This window comes from Sarcophilus harrisii, chromosome 4 (assembly GCF_902635505.1).
Source record: "Sarcophilus harrisii chromosome 4, mSarHar1.11, whole genome shotgun sequence".
Lineage (NCBI taxonomy): Eukaryota > Metazoa > Chordata > Mammalia > Dasyuromorphia > Dasyuridae > Sarcophilus > Sarcophilus harrisii.
Window position 1 is genome coordinate 290,794,059 of NC_045429.1, and position 16,780 is coordinate 290,810,838.

General features: G+C 38.1%; 1 protein-coding gene across 6 annotated transcripts in view; it reads left to right on the forward strand.

Moving 5' to 3' along the window:
* Positions 1-2,447: 2,447 nt before the first annotated feature.
* NDEL1 (nudE neurodevelopment protein 1 like 1) overlaps positions 2,448-16,780 on the forward strand; it is a 90,843-nt gene continuing 76,510 nt past the window's right edge. The window contains exons 1-4 of one of the 6 annotated variants that reach the window (XM_031965492.1): positions 2,448-2,817; positions 10,889-10,941; positions 11,168-11,281; positions 11,386-11,706. Coding sequence is in view for 3 of the 6 variants with exons in the window: in XM_023502749.2 (XP_023358517.1) it covers positions 10,939-10,941 (3 nt within the window). In the remaining 3 variants the exon portion in view is untranslated. The remainder of the gene's footprint in view (positions 2,818-10,888; positions 10,942-11,167; positions 11,282-11,385; positions 11,707-16,780) is intronic. The other 5 variants (XM_031965491.1, XM_023502749.2, XM_012548719.3 and 2 more) reach the window with 5 other exon arrangements.

A 16,780-nucleotide genomic window follows, 5' to 3' on the forward strand; every position in this document is an offset into this window, starting at 1 on the left:
TGCACAATGATATCTCCTGCTGTATTCAGGATTTAGTGGGCAAGCTGAGGAGGCCTGTTTCTAATTGTTAGGCATGTATTGCTTAATAAATCAATGTTTGAAAGCTTGAACTTTTATTTCCTCTGTCATTTCAGATTTCATGCATCACAATCTGGAGGTAGCCAAATTTTTCTGACCTTGTTAATGATGTGTGTTCATCTTCAGAAATTCATGTAGAACTTTTTGCATGCCATGCATGCTACTTCCAAGTAGATGACTCCTTAATTCCTTTTTCCAATTATTATCTTTCACTAACAATCTTATAACCAATAATTGTCTAATAGATGTTCTGTTCTCTAACCTCAAATTCAATTTTCTCCGATTACTGGCTTTGCTACTTCCTAGTTGTGTGATCCTGTTTCTCAAAATCTGTTTCTTCTATAGTATTAAGGGGCTGGACTCTTAGACCTTACTTAAGGTTCATTCCAGCTATAAATTCTGTCCCAAATTAAACTCATCATCTTCTACCCAGATTATCTCACTCAGCTTCCTGATTTTTTTGTCAATTAATCTGCTGTGTCACCCAGATTTAAAACCCTTAAGTCATCACAAGGCTCCTCCCCTTTCCTATTATTCACAAAGTTTCCATAATCGTGCTGTCCTCTTCCTCTCTCACTTTTTCTCTCATTATTTCTCATTTTGAATTCTATTCAGTCAATTCAGTTTCATTATTCTCTGACACATCAAACTCATTCTTACTTATTTCTTCCCCTGCTACTATATTATCTCCTGAGTGATCCAGAACAAAGAGAGTTGGAATCAGAACAAAGCCCAATTTTCCTCATCTGTAAAATGTGAAATTTGGCTAAGAGTCTCTTTGGGCATGAGGAGGAAACTTGAAACTGCCATTCAAAGAGGGACACTGAAGAGAAGTAATTTTTCCCCCCTTTTGCTACTTTGCCTTAACTTACTGTTCTTTAAAGACAAAGACAGACTCTGAGTGAGGAGTGGGGTGGCTTCTAGGAAAGTTCTATATAGGAGAGATTGGAGAAGCATGGAAGATCTTGGTATTCTGGCTCAGGGGATAGTTGATTGCTCAGCTTGCTGATCACTGGTGACAAAGATATATTTCACCACCTCTGATCTTCCCCAGTCACCATAGTCTACACATTAATGTTCCCCTCCCCTTTTTTTGAACTCCTATTGTACTTGAGTATTTGATTTTACACTTCTTTCTATTATTTCCTTATTGTTTCATATGTTTAACTATTACTTTCTTGACAGGTGTGTAAATTCTTTTGGGTCAAGAACTCCTGTATCTAACAGAGTCAGAAATAAAGTAGGCAATTAACAAAAACAGCTTTTTTATTTTTATTTTTTTTTATTGCCCTGTCCTATTTAAAGGTGACAGCTAATTCACAGATTTATTTGATTAACATACTTAATATAGATTACAGCCTATCTTGGGAAGGTAGGAGAAGATACATATTTTTGAGTTGACTGATTATGGATATTTTAAATCATGATATTTTTCAGCTGAATAGCTTAATTAACATATTAGTCTCATGAAAGTATTTTACTTTGAGTTCAATGAAAGGAAATATCTTTAAGGTCCAAGTCATCTTTGACCCCAAACTCCTTCTTTTTTTCCACACCCCTCTTCTTTTGAATGCCTATTATTCCTTATATCTAAATAGTTGCCACATTTTATCCTTATCTTCCTTTGAAATATCCCTTGCATCCATCTCTCCCATTCTAATAATCCCACGGCAAGGATAAATCACAATTTTTTCCGTTCTTCCTCTCTAGCTTTTCTAAATCAAGTTAAAATTGGTTTCAAGGACAGCATTTAAAGTGAAAAACTATAAAAGAATGCAGGAGCGTTTCTGGATAAGAGGAAGGGAGCGTTTGCAGGCGTAAGGAAGCCCATAGGATAGCGTGATTCAGGAGAACTCCTGTGGGTCCCTGAGGTCTGCTAGGTCAAAACTAGTTTCATAATAGAATAACATAGTGAATTTCATAGCTACAACTCAAACAGAAGCTCTGGAAGGCGGGGGACAGGGATGTCCTCGGCAATTGTAAAGTGTAAAGAGGGTTTAAGATTAAAAAAAGAAAGAAAGGTTGAAGAACCAATGATTTAGTCTAACCTAGCCATTTTACAGATGAGGGAAGCGAGGCACGAGACACGAACAGGGCTTTGTCAACGGTGCACAGCAGCTAAGCCAAGAAGGAGGATGGGATTTCAACCTGATCGAGCTCTTTCACCTTGCCCACGCAGCGGAGACCCGTTCTTCCCCGGTGACAGCGCTTGCTCAGCAAGACATCCAGGATGAGCGGGAGCGGCGGAGGGGGAAGGAACCGGGCGGGGCCCTCGCGGTTGGTTCTTTGCGGCAGGCCTCCGCGCTTGCGCAAGAACTCGGCCAAGCTTTTCCACTCTTGCGTGGCTGAAGAAAAAAATGCCCGGGCTAGCCCGTAGCTGTCCTGAACATCCGCCCCCCCCTTCCCCCTTTCCCTCCCTCTCCGCCCTCCCCCACGATGCTATCCTTCGCCTTCTCACACTACCGTAAGCCCGACGCTCCGAACCCACGCCCGACGCTCCGAACCCACACCCTCCGCGAGTTGCGTCACAGAGAGGTTTGTGACGGCCCCGCCCGCCTGAAGTATCGCGCGCGGAGGCCGGGGCTGCGCGTGACGCGGCACCGGGGAGGAGAGCGAGCGCGAGCGAGCGAGAACGAGCCTGCTGGGAAAGCTTGAAGCGGAGGCAAAATCGGGAAGCTGAGAAGTGGGTCTGGTCCGGTCCAGTCTGGTTTGCGAAAATGTCGGTTTGACACTGTCCAGGTGAGACTGACGCGCCGAAAGGACCGGAAAGGCCCAGGCTGGGCAGGGTTGTTTGGGCCTCGGCTGAATCCGCTTCAGCCGGTCGGCCGCCTCAGACTTCGGGCGGGGCCGCGCCGCGCCGCGCCGGGCCGGGCCGGGCCGACTAGGCTCTGCTCTCCTCGGGTTCTCGGTCTAGCTAGCCCGCCGCAGGCCTGGTGCTGTCAGGCCGTCAGTCCTGCGCAACCTCAGCAGGAGTGGCCGCGCCCACCGTGTGCTCTGGACCCCTCTCGGGAGATGGAGGCCGGCGTGTGGGGCCGGGGGAGAAGGCGGCAGGGAGGCCGTGCGGGGGAACCGCGCTTCCGAGACAGTCCGGGACGTGGCCCGGCGGCACTTAGATTGTGCTGGTGCACGGAAGGACCGAGCAGGGCGTAGGGGGTGGGGATGCGGATGTGGCAACGCTTATCACTCTTCCACGCTCTTCTTTCCCTGAGGTTTTGGGGTCCGTTAAATGTCACCCAGCTGTTTTCAGGTTGCTCTGCTGGTGCGATAGATACAGCTTTGACATGATGCTTTTGTTTTGTTGTAGAGCTGGAAGGGACCTCGGGCTGTCTAGTCTATGTAGTCCAGATTCCAGGGAGATTAAGTGATATGCTCAAGGACACATAGGTAGCATCAGAGATGGTATTTGACCCAGGTCCTTTTGACTACGGAGTTAGTGCTCTTCTCACTATACTGAGCTGCAGGTTACTTGTTTATTTTTAAACCTAAGTATGAATTGAATGAACTTTGAAGAAAGTGAGAGATGCTGAGAAGCATGAGTGCTGTTTCTGATTTAAGGGAGAGAATATCTTACTAAGGCAAAAGAAGACTGGTGCTTTTGGCTGGATTGTAAAATTCATGAAAGGCATTACCTCTGTCTCTTGTCTCAAGTTTCTATCTATCTGTTATATCCTTCGTAGAGCTTAAAGTGAATAGTATATTTACAGCATAGATCTGACACTGTCACTTGTCAACTCAGTAAATTTGAAATGCTATTATCTCTAGAATAGAATATAACATTTTAAACTCTTCATAAAAAGGCTCCAAATGACTTTTCCAGCTTTATCATACATTAATCCAGGAATTTAGTTTTTTCCATTAAGTAGTGGGCAGTTCAGTGGCACAGTGGATAGAGTGCCAGGTCTGGAGTCAGAAAGACCTCAGTTCACATCCAACCTCAGGCATTCATTATCGTTGTGACCTTATCATTTAATTTTGTTTGCCTCAGTTTCCTCATTTGTAAAATAAGTTAGAGAAGGGAATGGCATTATCTTTGCTAAAAAGCCCCAGTGGGATTGTAAAGAGCTGGACACAAGTAAAACTACTTAACAACAATGCAAGGGATTAATGTATTACAGAGCATTGTCTAGTGCTCTGGATGATTATGCTAATTGTAGTGTATGGGATTAGACAAACTGGAAGTCGAAAGACAATGAGCCTATTCTGATACAATCTCCAGAGGTTGAACTAGGGCAGTGACTATGGTGAATCAAAAGCTTATAACTAGAATTGGAAAGGACTTCAAAGGAAGAGGCCCAAGGTTATGTGACTTGCCCCTTACCTAATGTCATACAGGTAGTAAACATCAGAATTGAAGTTAATTTGGCAGGCTGTTACTGAGGAGGTTAGTGGCAGTGCAGAGAGCTGAGGTGTGTACTCTTCTGGTCCGCATGAAAGAATTCATGAACTCAAAATATTAAGTGGCAAAAAGGGAAGTTTATTGTTGGATGAGAAGTCAGCTTTGCTAGGATGACTGACTTCCAAGTAGCAAAGTCCTATTAGGGAAATGGAGGCTGGCACTGAGAAGAGAATGTCTTCACAGAGGGCAGGAGTCCTAGCAGCTGTGCCAAAGAAGCCAAGCATACTACTTTGGACATTCTGCAAAGAAGGAATTAACAGAAACCTATTTTATGAGTGAACTGAAAACCCGCAGGAGGCTGGGGGGCAGTTTGAGCTGATTATCAGATCAAGATCTTTTCTAGAATCTGGAATTTCCTGAGGAAGTAGACACCCTAAAAGATCAGTGGAAGTGCTTTTGATCAAGATTTCCAATTGAATAATGATGCTTAACTTGTCTAAGGAGATATGCTTTCCCAGGAGGGCCTGAGATTTTGAATCTTCCTTTTATAGATCAAAGGGAACACAATTTTAAAGTGATGACTTTACAGATTAAAGGGTACACAGTTTCACTCCCTCATCATTATGACTCCAGAGATGGTGGTTTTTTTTTTTCCATTGTACTAATTGAAAAAAAAAAGGTAAAGGATATTGCAGATATCCAAATTAATGGAATTTGGGCAGGTAAATAAGTTAACCACATTTGTAGCATATAGATATATAAATAGATATATAACTATAAGATCAGAAATTGGAACAAATTGAGACTCAATCCATTTACAGATTAAAAAAAAAAAAGAATTTTACTTGGCTATATTAAGGATAGGCTGTTGAGATCAGGGAAGGGGGATGTCTAGGATTTTCAGCTGAATACAGCCTTCCATTCTAGCTCTTGCTTCAGGTCTGATGTCTGAAGACTTAGAGAGGAGCTAGATGTCCTGGCATTTATTTTTATTTTTATTATTTTTTTTTGTACCTAAGTGATCAGAAAGCTATGTCAGTGAGTTGAGCCAGCCAAATCTGAAAGCCTTTTTAAAGGAAAAACTAGCCTATTTTGGGAAGGGGAGGGAAACAGGGGATTAAGATAGCACACCACACTCCTTGGTGGTAAGGTCCTTAAGGAATTTTAGAGCACAGGTGTCACTCACTGGTAATGCCTGGCCAGCATGGTCACCCTGAATCAGGCTGTGTGGCCTGATTCAAATTAAAATGTAATTGGAAAACGGTTTTTAAAATACAACACAGATAATGTTGTTTTTTTTTTTTTAAGTCATTATGCCCACAGAGATTCTTTTCTCTTTGAGTTTGACTTTATTGTTCCTCTTCTACTTAACTTTATTATTGTTACTGGTTGGCTCTGACCTGAGCGTGCAAGTAGCTCCACATGGGTACTTTTGGCCAGCTTGCTGGGTGTCATGTTAATCCTGAGAATTGTTTTGATATTAATTTCTCTTGTTAGTGTTTTGGAGCATTCTTTTATAAAATGCAATTCTTTTGATAATTGTTCTTATTGGCTAGATACTCTTGGATGTCAGACTCTTATCTGAATATAGCAAAAACAAAATAAAATAGTGTTTAATAGAGCCTTAAAAGAGAGTTTTTGAATACGAGAGAGCCAAGATTAGACTTGAATTCTGTATATATATAAATAATGTGATTGGTGTAGGAAACTAATTCTTTTTGTTTGTTTGTTTTTAATCAATTTTATTTTTCTCCTACTTATATATAAAAACCCTTAACATTAAAAAAAAAATTAGTATCTCAAACTATTCTTTTCCTTTCTCCCCTCCCTCTTATAGGTGAAGGCAAGCAATTTAGTATTGGTTATATGCTTTTTTACAAAACCTATTTCTATATTTGTCATATTATGAAAAGGAAATAAAGTAGCTTCAATCTGCATTCAGACTCCATCAGTTCTTTCGCTAGAGATACTGTATTTTTCATTATAAGTCCTTCACAATTGTCTTAGGTCATTGTAATGTTAAGAAGAGCTAAATGATTCACAGTTGATCATCCTATAATATTGCTGTTACTGGGTATGTTGTTCTGCTCATTTCACTTTGCATCAGTTTGTGAAAGTCTAGGAAAGTAATTTTTAACTGATTTCTTGATGTAAAGAAATGACCAAGAGCAAGAATAATACAAAGAGCTATCAGGACTGCAAATGAAAATAATAGCATTTTTCCTGTTTAATCAGGATCATTATCACAAGTCAGGAAGAATTGTCCTGTACTATACTATTCACTTAGTGTTTTGTGATCCATCACTCAAAACTTTCTTCTCTGACAACTCCATGGAGTCCATGGTAGGGAAGACCAAGTCTTTGCTTCATAAGAAGCCTCTGAAGGACTAACCCCCTCTTTATTCTGTGTTTGCTGAGTAGACACTTTTACCTTCCTGTTGTCAGAAAATAATTGCCTCCCAAAGGTGACATCCATTAGTCCTTCAAGGACTGCTCTGGACTTCATTTTCCATTGCCCATGCCAATGGCTATATTGCAGAATCCAGTATTTTTACCTATTTCTCTTTAACCTATTGCATCTAGGCTCAGCTTCTCTCTCAGTTGTCATTGCTGATGGAGCCCAAAGTACTGTCTACTACATCACTGTCCCACTGCTACTGTACCTCTGCCTCTGCTTCTGCTTCAGGAACCTTATTTCAGTATACTGCAGCAGGGAGTCACCAGGCACCACTACTTTTCTCTTCTCCTTTTGACTCTTAATTCTCATCTGACAGCTCATGGATTCATAATACAATTCTTTGGAGGACAAATAGCTGCTGCTCCTTCAGAATGTACAACTCTATCTTCTCACACAACCTTGTTTTTTAGCTCCAGATGTCCAGTTCCAATGATCTTTTCCTTTTTCTTTTGTTTAACATTTCTTCATTCTTTAATCTCCTTATATAGGTCAAGATTCTTTTCTATATTTTTATTCTTTGTTTTTACCCTGAAGTTTTCCTGTTTTTTGTTATTGTTTGTTGTTTTGGTTTTGGGGCATTCTTTTTTTTTTTTTTAATATCTTAGAATAGAGAGGTTTTCTTTAAGTCTCTTTACCTTTTTATGTGGGAAGGATTGCAGCCTCTATGCTGAAAATAGATAAATCATTTGACTTTGAAATATGAGCATTGAATATTCAGTGTTGATCACTTCAAGCATCTTCTTGCTTTGTATGACCTGCTGGAAGTGGTAACCTCAGTACTTGTCTTTCTTCCTAGTAATTGTCCTGTACTCTTCCTTTGTTCATATTTGTGAATCTTAAACACTACTTGGGCAGTATTCTTATTTTCTTTTAGGCCAATTCCTGTTTTATTGATAATTTACAACTTTCATTATTAATATAGATCTGCATAAAATTCTTTTGGACCTCAAAGAAGTTTGCGTGCTAATTTCAATATCAGAGGAAAGTCAACAACAAACTTGGCAATTGATTAGATGTGAGGTGTAGGAGATAGCAAAGATGAAAACTTGAGTGAATGGTGATTTTAATTTTTATTTTATATTAAGGAAGGCAAGAAATAAGGCAGTTTGAAAAACTGTATCACAGGTTGGGCAAAAATAATTTACATGAACATGTGGAGTGAAGATGTCTCTAAATTTGCACATCTCATGTTCCTTTTGGGCTCCTGCAAATCTGCTTCTTTCATAGAGCACCTTCTTGATGTAGGTATATCATGCTGAATATTCTTCTGGTAGCATCTCCTATGTCACACAATCAATTTCAAAGCTCTTTAGAGATCCTTGAGAGTATCCTTGTATTATTTCTTCTGAACTCCATGTGAATGCTTGCCTTGTGTGAGTTCTCCATAAGATAGATTTTTAGGCAAATGTATGTTTGGCATTTAAACAACATGGCCAGCCCATCTAAATTGTGTTCTTTGACTTTAAAGTTTGAATGCTTGGCAGGTTGGTGATTTGGCATTTTATCTTGCTAGGTGATCTTCATAATCTTTTTAAGACAATTCAAATGGAAATGATTTAGTTTCCTGGTATAGTGCTGGAATAAAGTCCAGGTATCATAGGCCCAATAAGACCAGCACAATGACTGTAGAACTTCAGTTTGGTAGGTAGTCTAATACTTCTCTCCCAAATTTTCCTTTAGAACCTCCCAAATACTGTACTAGCTCTGGCAATAGGTACTGTGTGTACATCCTTGGAAAGTATACTGCTGAGATAAGTGAATTTATCTACAGCATTCAGTATTTTTCCATTTGATGTAACACATGGGTGCACAAATGGATGGTGGTATGCTGGCTGGTGAAGAACCTCTGTTTTTGTTGTTGCTAAAATTAGGACAAGCAGCAGAGAATCCATACTTTGTTTCATCTTGGTTTCAGAGGCTGCATTGAATGCACAATCAAAAAAAGTCACATACCAACTCTTCCCCTCACTTTTATTTGTGACTTAAAGCCTTTTCAAGTTTTTTAACCTTGGTCTGGTAGCTGACCTAACCTTGATGCTATTTTCATCCCATTGAAGGAATCCGACATTGCTGAAAGCATAATGCTAAAAATTAGCATGGGAGCAGGCATATACCCTTGCTTTACCCCATTGATGACTGGAAAAGTGCAAGAGCATCATCCAGTATCTAAAATACACATAGACATGCTGTTATGAAACTGACATACAACACTGATGAACTTCTCTTGCACTCAAATTTTGCCCTAATTTTATACAAAGCCTTGGTTAGATTGATGGTCCTGGCACTTCTGGAGTTGTCAGGCAATAAGCACTATATCAACCATTCCTCAGCCTTTTTTGAAACCACACTGGCTCTCAGGTAGATAGACAATCGTCTTTCAGATGAAGGATCAGCCTATTTTAAAAATATATATTTTATTTTTCTCTCCCCTGTTACATGTGACCATTATACCTTTATGGAGGTATTCTTGAACTCCTGGGGGGAAAAAAACCTTCTCTTGCCCTATAACTTTTAAAATACACACGCACACACACACACACACATCATTTTATAACCTGTATTTCAGTCAGCTTTTGTATGAGCAGTAGATCTCCCCTTGTAAATCTCAGCTGGTATAGAATCATTATCAGGTACTTTGACATATGAGAGGGAGAGCATTTAGAACTTCTTCAATTAGAACTTCTGCTAGGTTGATTGATTCCAACTTGAGGTAAATAGTTAATGGTTTTAGCACTGCTTGATTATATTGAGAAAATTATAAAAGTATTCAATACATTTCTTGCTCATGTACTTAACACAAATTAATGTGACTATTAATACCGAGTAGTTGACGTGTACCACAGGCCCATAAATACCCTTCAGAACGTCATATCTATGTAAAACTGAATTTTATCTGCTTTCTTATTGAACCTAGAATCCTGCATCTCTCTAAGCTTAGTTTGTACTTTACTTTTGATGAAATTAAATGCTTCCTTTTTAGAGAGGGATGAATTATCCTGCTGGTAAATCCTGTAGAGTTCTTATTTTTCATTTAGCAGCTGTTGAATTTTCCCATGATTTTCATCAAACTAGTCTTGATGTTTGTGAGAATGTTGGTCCAGATGAGTAAATGCAATGTTGTGTACCAAATTTTTGAAAGCTTCCCACTCCTTTTCTGATCCATTATTGCCAGCTGTGAGTTCGCTCAGTTTTTCCTTCAAGTTAGCACCAAACTGTTCTTTCTTGGAGAAATGCTCTAATCTGTTTTTCATTAAGTCTTCTGATAGTCATCTTGTCGTGAGGTCCCTTCTTTTGCTGAATGACCATTTAGCTTGGAGAGTATATCTATAATCTCTTCAACATTTTGCACCACACATTACTAGTTGTGCTCACATTTCTTCTCCTTACAGTGACATAGTCTATAAAATGTTTGAGATGAGAGTGCATCCACGAAGTTTTACTATATGTAGGTAAGCAGAAGATAGTACTGGTGATGAGAAGGTTATGAGATGCACAAGTTTTCAGTAGTAAGTGACCATTGCTGTTGCTGTGGCTGATTGCATTTCTCCCAAGGATTCTCTGCCATGTCTGCTGACTATGTCTGGTAGTCTGTGCCTATTCTTGCATTAAAATCACCCAGAATTATAAACTTGTCCTCTTTCAGCACATTGATAATGAGAGTCTTCAGGTCTTCCTAAATTTTTTTATTGACCTCATCAGGTCATTCATAATAGGAACAGATGGACTGCTGATGGTGGCATGGCATTTTCCTGCAAGAGGCATTCATATTTTCATGAGCCTGTTGGTCACTCCTTTTGGTAGGCATACAACAAGCTTGTTGACTAGATTAGTTTTGATTGCAAAACTTAGGTCAGCTTCATGGTGCTCCTGTTTAGTGTGGCCACTACAGGAAAACAAGTCTCCAGCTCTGATTTTGGTAAATTGGCCTTCATTTGTCAGCCTTGTTTCACTCATGGCTGCTATTTGGATGTGATATCTGCTGAGTTCTTTTGCAACAAAAGCTGTTCGTCTTTCAGGTCTACTGGATTTCGTGTTGTCCATAAGCGTGCGCACATTTCACGTATCAATGGTGAGTGAAATCATCTTTGCAAAAGTTTTTGTACATTTTTTTCGACTGCAGGGTGGGATTCCTCCCCTCCCCCCCACTGTGATAAGGAGGCCAGGGTTGGGTGAAGCAGAAAATTTTTAGGGCCCCTTTTGTAACCCCTTTCTAATAGTAGGAGAGCCATGCAGGCCTTTAAAAAGACTGCTGAGACACCTGGGGGCTGCCAAATTCCACTGCTGCTTCATTTCAGTGAGAAGAAGACCCTGTGGCCTGGCTGCCTGTGTGCAGGGTTGTGACTACAATTCCTATTACATCTATACCTGCTGCTTCATCATTTGCCTGTCATTACAGGACTTTGAGATAGGTAAAAATGGTAAAATGGTTAGGTAATGTCTTTTGCTTTGCACATAAATTGGATTTAAGTGAGGCAGGGTTGCTTGACTTTGTAGGCCTCACTCTCTCTTCCAGAATCACCACAGTCCAGTGGCAAGGCAAAAGTCAAGACGACTGACGATGGCTCAGGATGCGGTGGATGACCTTGGTGTCTTCGATATCTAACCAAGCTCTAAGCATTCCCCGGCGCCCGCTTCTGCAGCCTTCATGGCCCATTGGAACAAATTGTTCTCATCTGCCCATTCCACCAAGGGAAATCTTCACATGCTTGGGGTAGACATCCCTCTAATTCACCAAAGAGACCCCTCTATTACCCTCAACCTGGTTTAGCCTGTCTGTCAAAATGGTTTACCGGGGTGTGGCCGCTGCGCATGCTACAGCTTCTTGGAGCCACAGGTGAGATTTCACCAGATTTCACTGGAGGTAGAAAGCAAACCTGAAAAGGGCTTGGCAACCCTCATACCACAGTTACTAATCTTCCCTGAACACACTTTATACCCCATTTCAGTTATATATAACTGGTGTTGAATCCTTTTTTTTCCCCTCATCTTTGTGAATGGGTAAGAAGCAAAAAAAGGAAAAAATATGATATGATGGAGGGAAGAGTAATTAACATAATTGTGAGTGTGAATTGAACAGGAGGATAGCAGAATCAAAAATAAGTTGTTTACAGGAAACAAGCTTGAAAAATATTCAGAACTTGATTAAGGGTTGGAGCCATATTTATTATTACTTCAGATGAATCAAAAAAAGCAGGGTTTTAGTGTTCTACCTCAGAAATTACCTCTAAGTTGTCCTGCCCTGGTCCTGACTTGTGCAAGTAATGACTCCTGCAGAGGGGTTACATATTTGAATTTTCATTTTTCAAAGTTATAAATATCTGTAAAACATGATAATTGGTTTTAGCCCAATGAAAATATGCAATGAATATTTTAAAGAATAAGTTTTAAAAATCTTTTAACATTATAGCAAAGGATAAGAAAAATGGATTTCAGTTTCAGGTTTATTAGAAACAAGGTAATAAAATAGTTATAGAAAACAAAATTTAAAAAAATTATTGAGTAATTTTACCAAAGGGAGAAAACAAGGATTTATTCAGTAGCTACCCTGTATCAAGCACTATGCTAAGAGCTTTACAGATATTATTTTATTTGATCTTCACAACAATCCTAGGATGTAGTTGCTAAAGTCTACACTGGTGAGATGGAAAAAACCTCTTATTTAAAATATTTTGACAATGTAGTTTAAAACTTCTTTAAATTTTCATATATATGCTGGTAGATACTGAGAGCTTTATTTATATCTTGGCAAATTTGCACGCTCCTTTTTCATACAATAAATCAAGTTACCAGAGATGTTATCAGAAATTAATAATGCTTTAAATATAATATTGTTGTCCTTGAAGTATTTTTCAGCAGCTTTAGAAAATAGCTTTATTCACTTATGCTTTCTTATTTGACCATCAAAGAACAGTAGTAGATGGTTGTAACATCCTAGAGTGTGAGGATTTCAGGAAATAAACAAGCATTGTTTTTATTTAAGTCCTCTAAGTAAAATATAAATATAAAATATTAATTATAAGGATAGTATAAAAAATAAAATCCCCTAAATTACCTCCTAATAAAAATTAGATGCTTTAAATTAAAGTTGAGTTTTTCCTTCTTAGAAATGTAAGTTCTAGAACTCATCCTTTTCCAGAATAAGTCTGTTTCATTCACTAAATTAAAAATTTATTTATTAACCTGCTCTTTTTTAATTATTTGGTTCAAAATATCAAGATATCCAACTCTCATATCCTCATCTGTACTTTGCTCCTGCAGAGTAGTTTTACATTATGCCTTATTTCGTTATTAGCCTCTTCATTTTTATTATCTTTCATTATCATATACTTGATGATATTATCTGAATGGTTGTTAAAAGGAATGTGTTTTTGATTACTTTTGAAACCATACAGCTAAATGATGTTTCATTTCTATCAGTGTAACATTCCTGTTCATTGTAATTGTTTGTAGGCCACAAAAACTGGTGTAACTTTGCCCTTTTATTTCACCTGCGTATTTTATAATATTCTATAGTTTGACATTACAGCATTTCATCCTATTTTAGTATTATTGTAGGACCATATTGCTGCCATTCAGTTACATTAAATTTTTGTTCTAATCTAATAACAAGCTTCTTTTTTTAGTGATGGCAATATTTACATTAGAAGTGTTCTTCCTTTTTGTTCATTTTATTATATTAAAGAGCGCCCTCCCACCCCCCCATTACTTTCACTTTTTTCATTTCTAACCTGGTTGTATTCTTCTGGATTTCATCATGTTTTTTGAAATTTCACTATATTGTAATATAACATCAATCCTGAAACTCACACTTTTCCTCCGTGGTTTTTTTCCCTGGGACCCTTCCCAGGGAACGTTGATTGGAAAAGGCCATACACCTCTAGACTTGATAATGTCCTTTCCCATACCTGGTTATGTTTCCACACCCTCCACTTTCCTTTTCCTCCTCCCCCATTCCCCCCAGCTTCTTTTATATATTATCTTCCTCTATCAGATTGCCCTAGAGAGCAAGAACTGTCTTTTGCCTTTCCTTATATTCCAAAGGGTTGCATGACACTTTGTACATCGTAGGCATTTACTTGACTACTCTGAAACTGGCATTTTTTTAGAGCTCCCCCCCCCTCCCCCAAAGGAGGGAAAAAACCTGCAACTGATGAATACATTATTTTGTGATTTTGGTGGGGAGTGGAGGAAGTAGAGCAATTAGGTTTAAGTAACTTGCCAGGGTCACATAGCTATTAAGTGTTAAGTGGAAACCAGATTTGAACTCAGGTCTTTCTGACTTCAGGGTCATCTAGCAGCCCCCAGTGGGTTGTACATTGAAAAAGTCTAAAAATGTGTGTAATTCCTGTGAATCTCCCATTCCCATAAAAGGGGTAGATTGAGAATGCTCTAAAGGTCTTTTTATTAAGGACGCCTAAAATATATATTATAAAATTCTTTTTTTTTTTCATTTTTATTTTAATTTATTTTTTAAATAACTTTTTATTGACTGAACCCATGCTAGGGTAATTTTTTACAACATTATCCCTTGCACTCACTTCTGTTCCGATTTTTCCCCTCCCTCCCTTCACCCCTCCCCCAGATGGCAAGCAGTCCTATACATGTTAAATAGGTTACAGTAGATCTTGGATACAATATATGTGTGCAGAACCGAACAGTTCTCTTGTTGCTCAGGGATAATTGGATTTAGAAGGCATAAATAACCCGGGAAGAAGAACAAAAATGCAAGCAGTTTACATTCATTTCCTAGTGTTCTTTCTTTGGGTGTAGCTGCTTCTGTCCATCCATCCTTGATCAATTGAAACTAAGTTAGATCTTCTCTTTGTCAAAGAAATCCACTTCCATCAGAATATATCCTCATACAGTATCGTTGCTGAGGTATATAACGATCTCCTGGTTCTGCTCATTTCACTCAGCATCAGTTCATGTAAGTCTCGCCAATCCTCTCTGTATTCATCCTGCTGGTCGTTTCTTACAGAACAATAATATTCCATAACGTTAATATACCACAATTTACTCAACCATTCTCCATTCATTTTCCAGCTTCTAGCCACTACAAACAGGGCTGCCACAAACATTTTGTCACATACAGGTCCCTTTCCCTTCTTTAGTATGTCTTTGGGGTATAAGCCCAGTAGAAACACTGCTGGATCAAAGGGTATGCACAGTTTGATAACTTTTTGAGCATAGTTCCAAATTGCTCTCCAGAATGGCTGGATGTGTTCACAATTCCACCAACAATGTATCAGTGTCCCTGTTTTCCCACATCCCCTCCAACATTCCTCATTATCTTTCCCTGTCATTCTAGCCAATCTGACAGGTGTGTAGTGGTATCTCAGAGTTGTCTTAATTTGCATTTCTTTGATCAATAGTGATTTGGAACACTTTCATATGAGTGGAAATAGTTTCAATTTCATCATCTGAAAATTGTCTGTTCATATCCTTTTTGACCATTTATCAATTGGAGAATGCCTTGATTTCTTATAAATTAGAGTCAATTCTCTCTATATTTTTGAAATGAGTCCTTTATCAGAACCTTTGACGGTAAAAATGTTTTCCCAGTTTATTGTTTTCATTCTAATCTTGCCTGCATTAGTTTTGAAAAAAATACAATTCTTGTTAAAGTATTCAGTGGCTCGTCACATCCACACTCAGCCTAAGCAAGTGCAGACTGACAACTTGGTACAGTGTTAAAAACATTTGATTAGCTTGCATTTGTTGTGTTGGATTTTGATTTACATTAAATATGACCTGTATTATTTTACAATTGCCACTAAATTGAATTTTGTGTTATTCAAAATTACATTAATTGTGAACTAGTGCGCTCTCTCTCTCTCTCTCTCTCTCTCCATCTTGTACATAGTTTTTATGTTTTCCCCCCTTTAGGTTGCCAGTTCTTTGAGAATAGGGACTATTAAATCTTTATATTCCCAGTAATTATCACAATGTCATGTATGTGGAAGATAATAAATGCTATTTTATTGAAACCACTAAATATTTATGTCCTTAGTGGTATAGAATCAAAATATTTCAAGACAAAGCTAATTGAACTATAGGGAGAAAGGAAGCACAACCATAAAACTTGAGGAATTCAGTGTGTTCTTTTTAGATTTATATAAAGCGAATAAAAATATAAATAAGAAAAACTTAAGGCCCCAGGTAGAATTTGAAATATTAACTTGATAGACCTCTAGTGATTACTAAATGGGAATCAAAAGAAGTATATACATATCCCAACTTTGTATCTCATACTTTATAGAACAGATACTAAATATATCTTTTTTTTTTTTTTAATTTAATAGCCTTTTATTTACAGGATATATGCATGGGTAACTTTACAGCATTAACAATTGCCAAACCTCTTGTTCCAATTTTTCACCTCTTACTCCCCCACCCCCTCCCCTAGATGGCAGGATGACCAGTAGATGTTAAATATATTAAAATATAAATACTAAATATATCTTTAGCTGCCTACTACACAACAAAAATTGCAATTAAGAGTATTTAAAGAAAGGATCTAAAGTTAAATGTAGCCCAATATCCTAAAGAATGTGTGGGTCAAAGAACAAATTATAGAAACAAAAAATAATTTTGTCAAAATGGCAACAATGAGACAACATATTAAAACTTTTGAAATAGAACCAAAGCAATCCATGTGGGAAATTTATCTCTCTAAATTTTCATCAGTAAAAGATGAAAAAAATAGATAAATGCTTTACAATAAATCACTTCCCAGGTAAAAACCAAAATAGAAATTCAAAGAAGAGACAAAAAAATTCTCACAGAATGGATAGACAAGACAGAGGATCTATTTAATTTGAGGATGGGATAAAAAGAAGACAAATTTACAAACTGATTTTTAAAAAGAAAAACAAATAATTTATAACTGTTGAAGAGATATTTTTAAG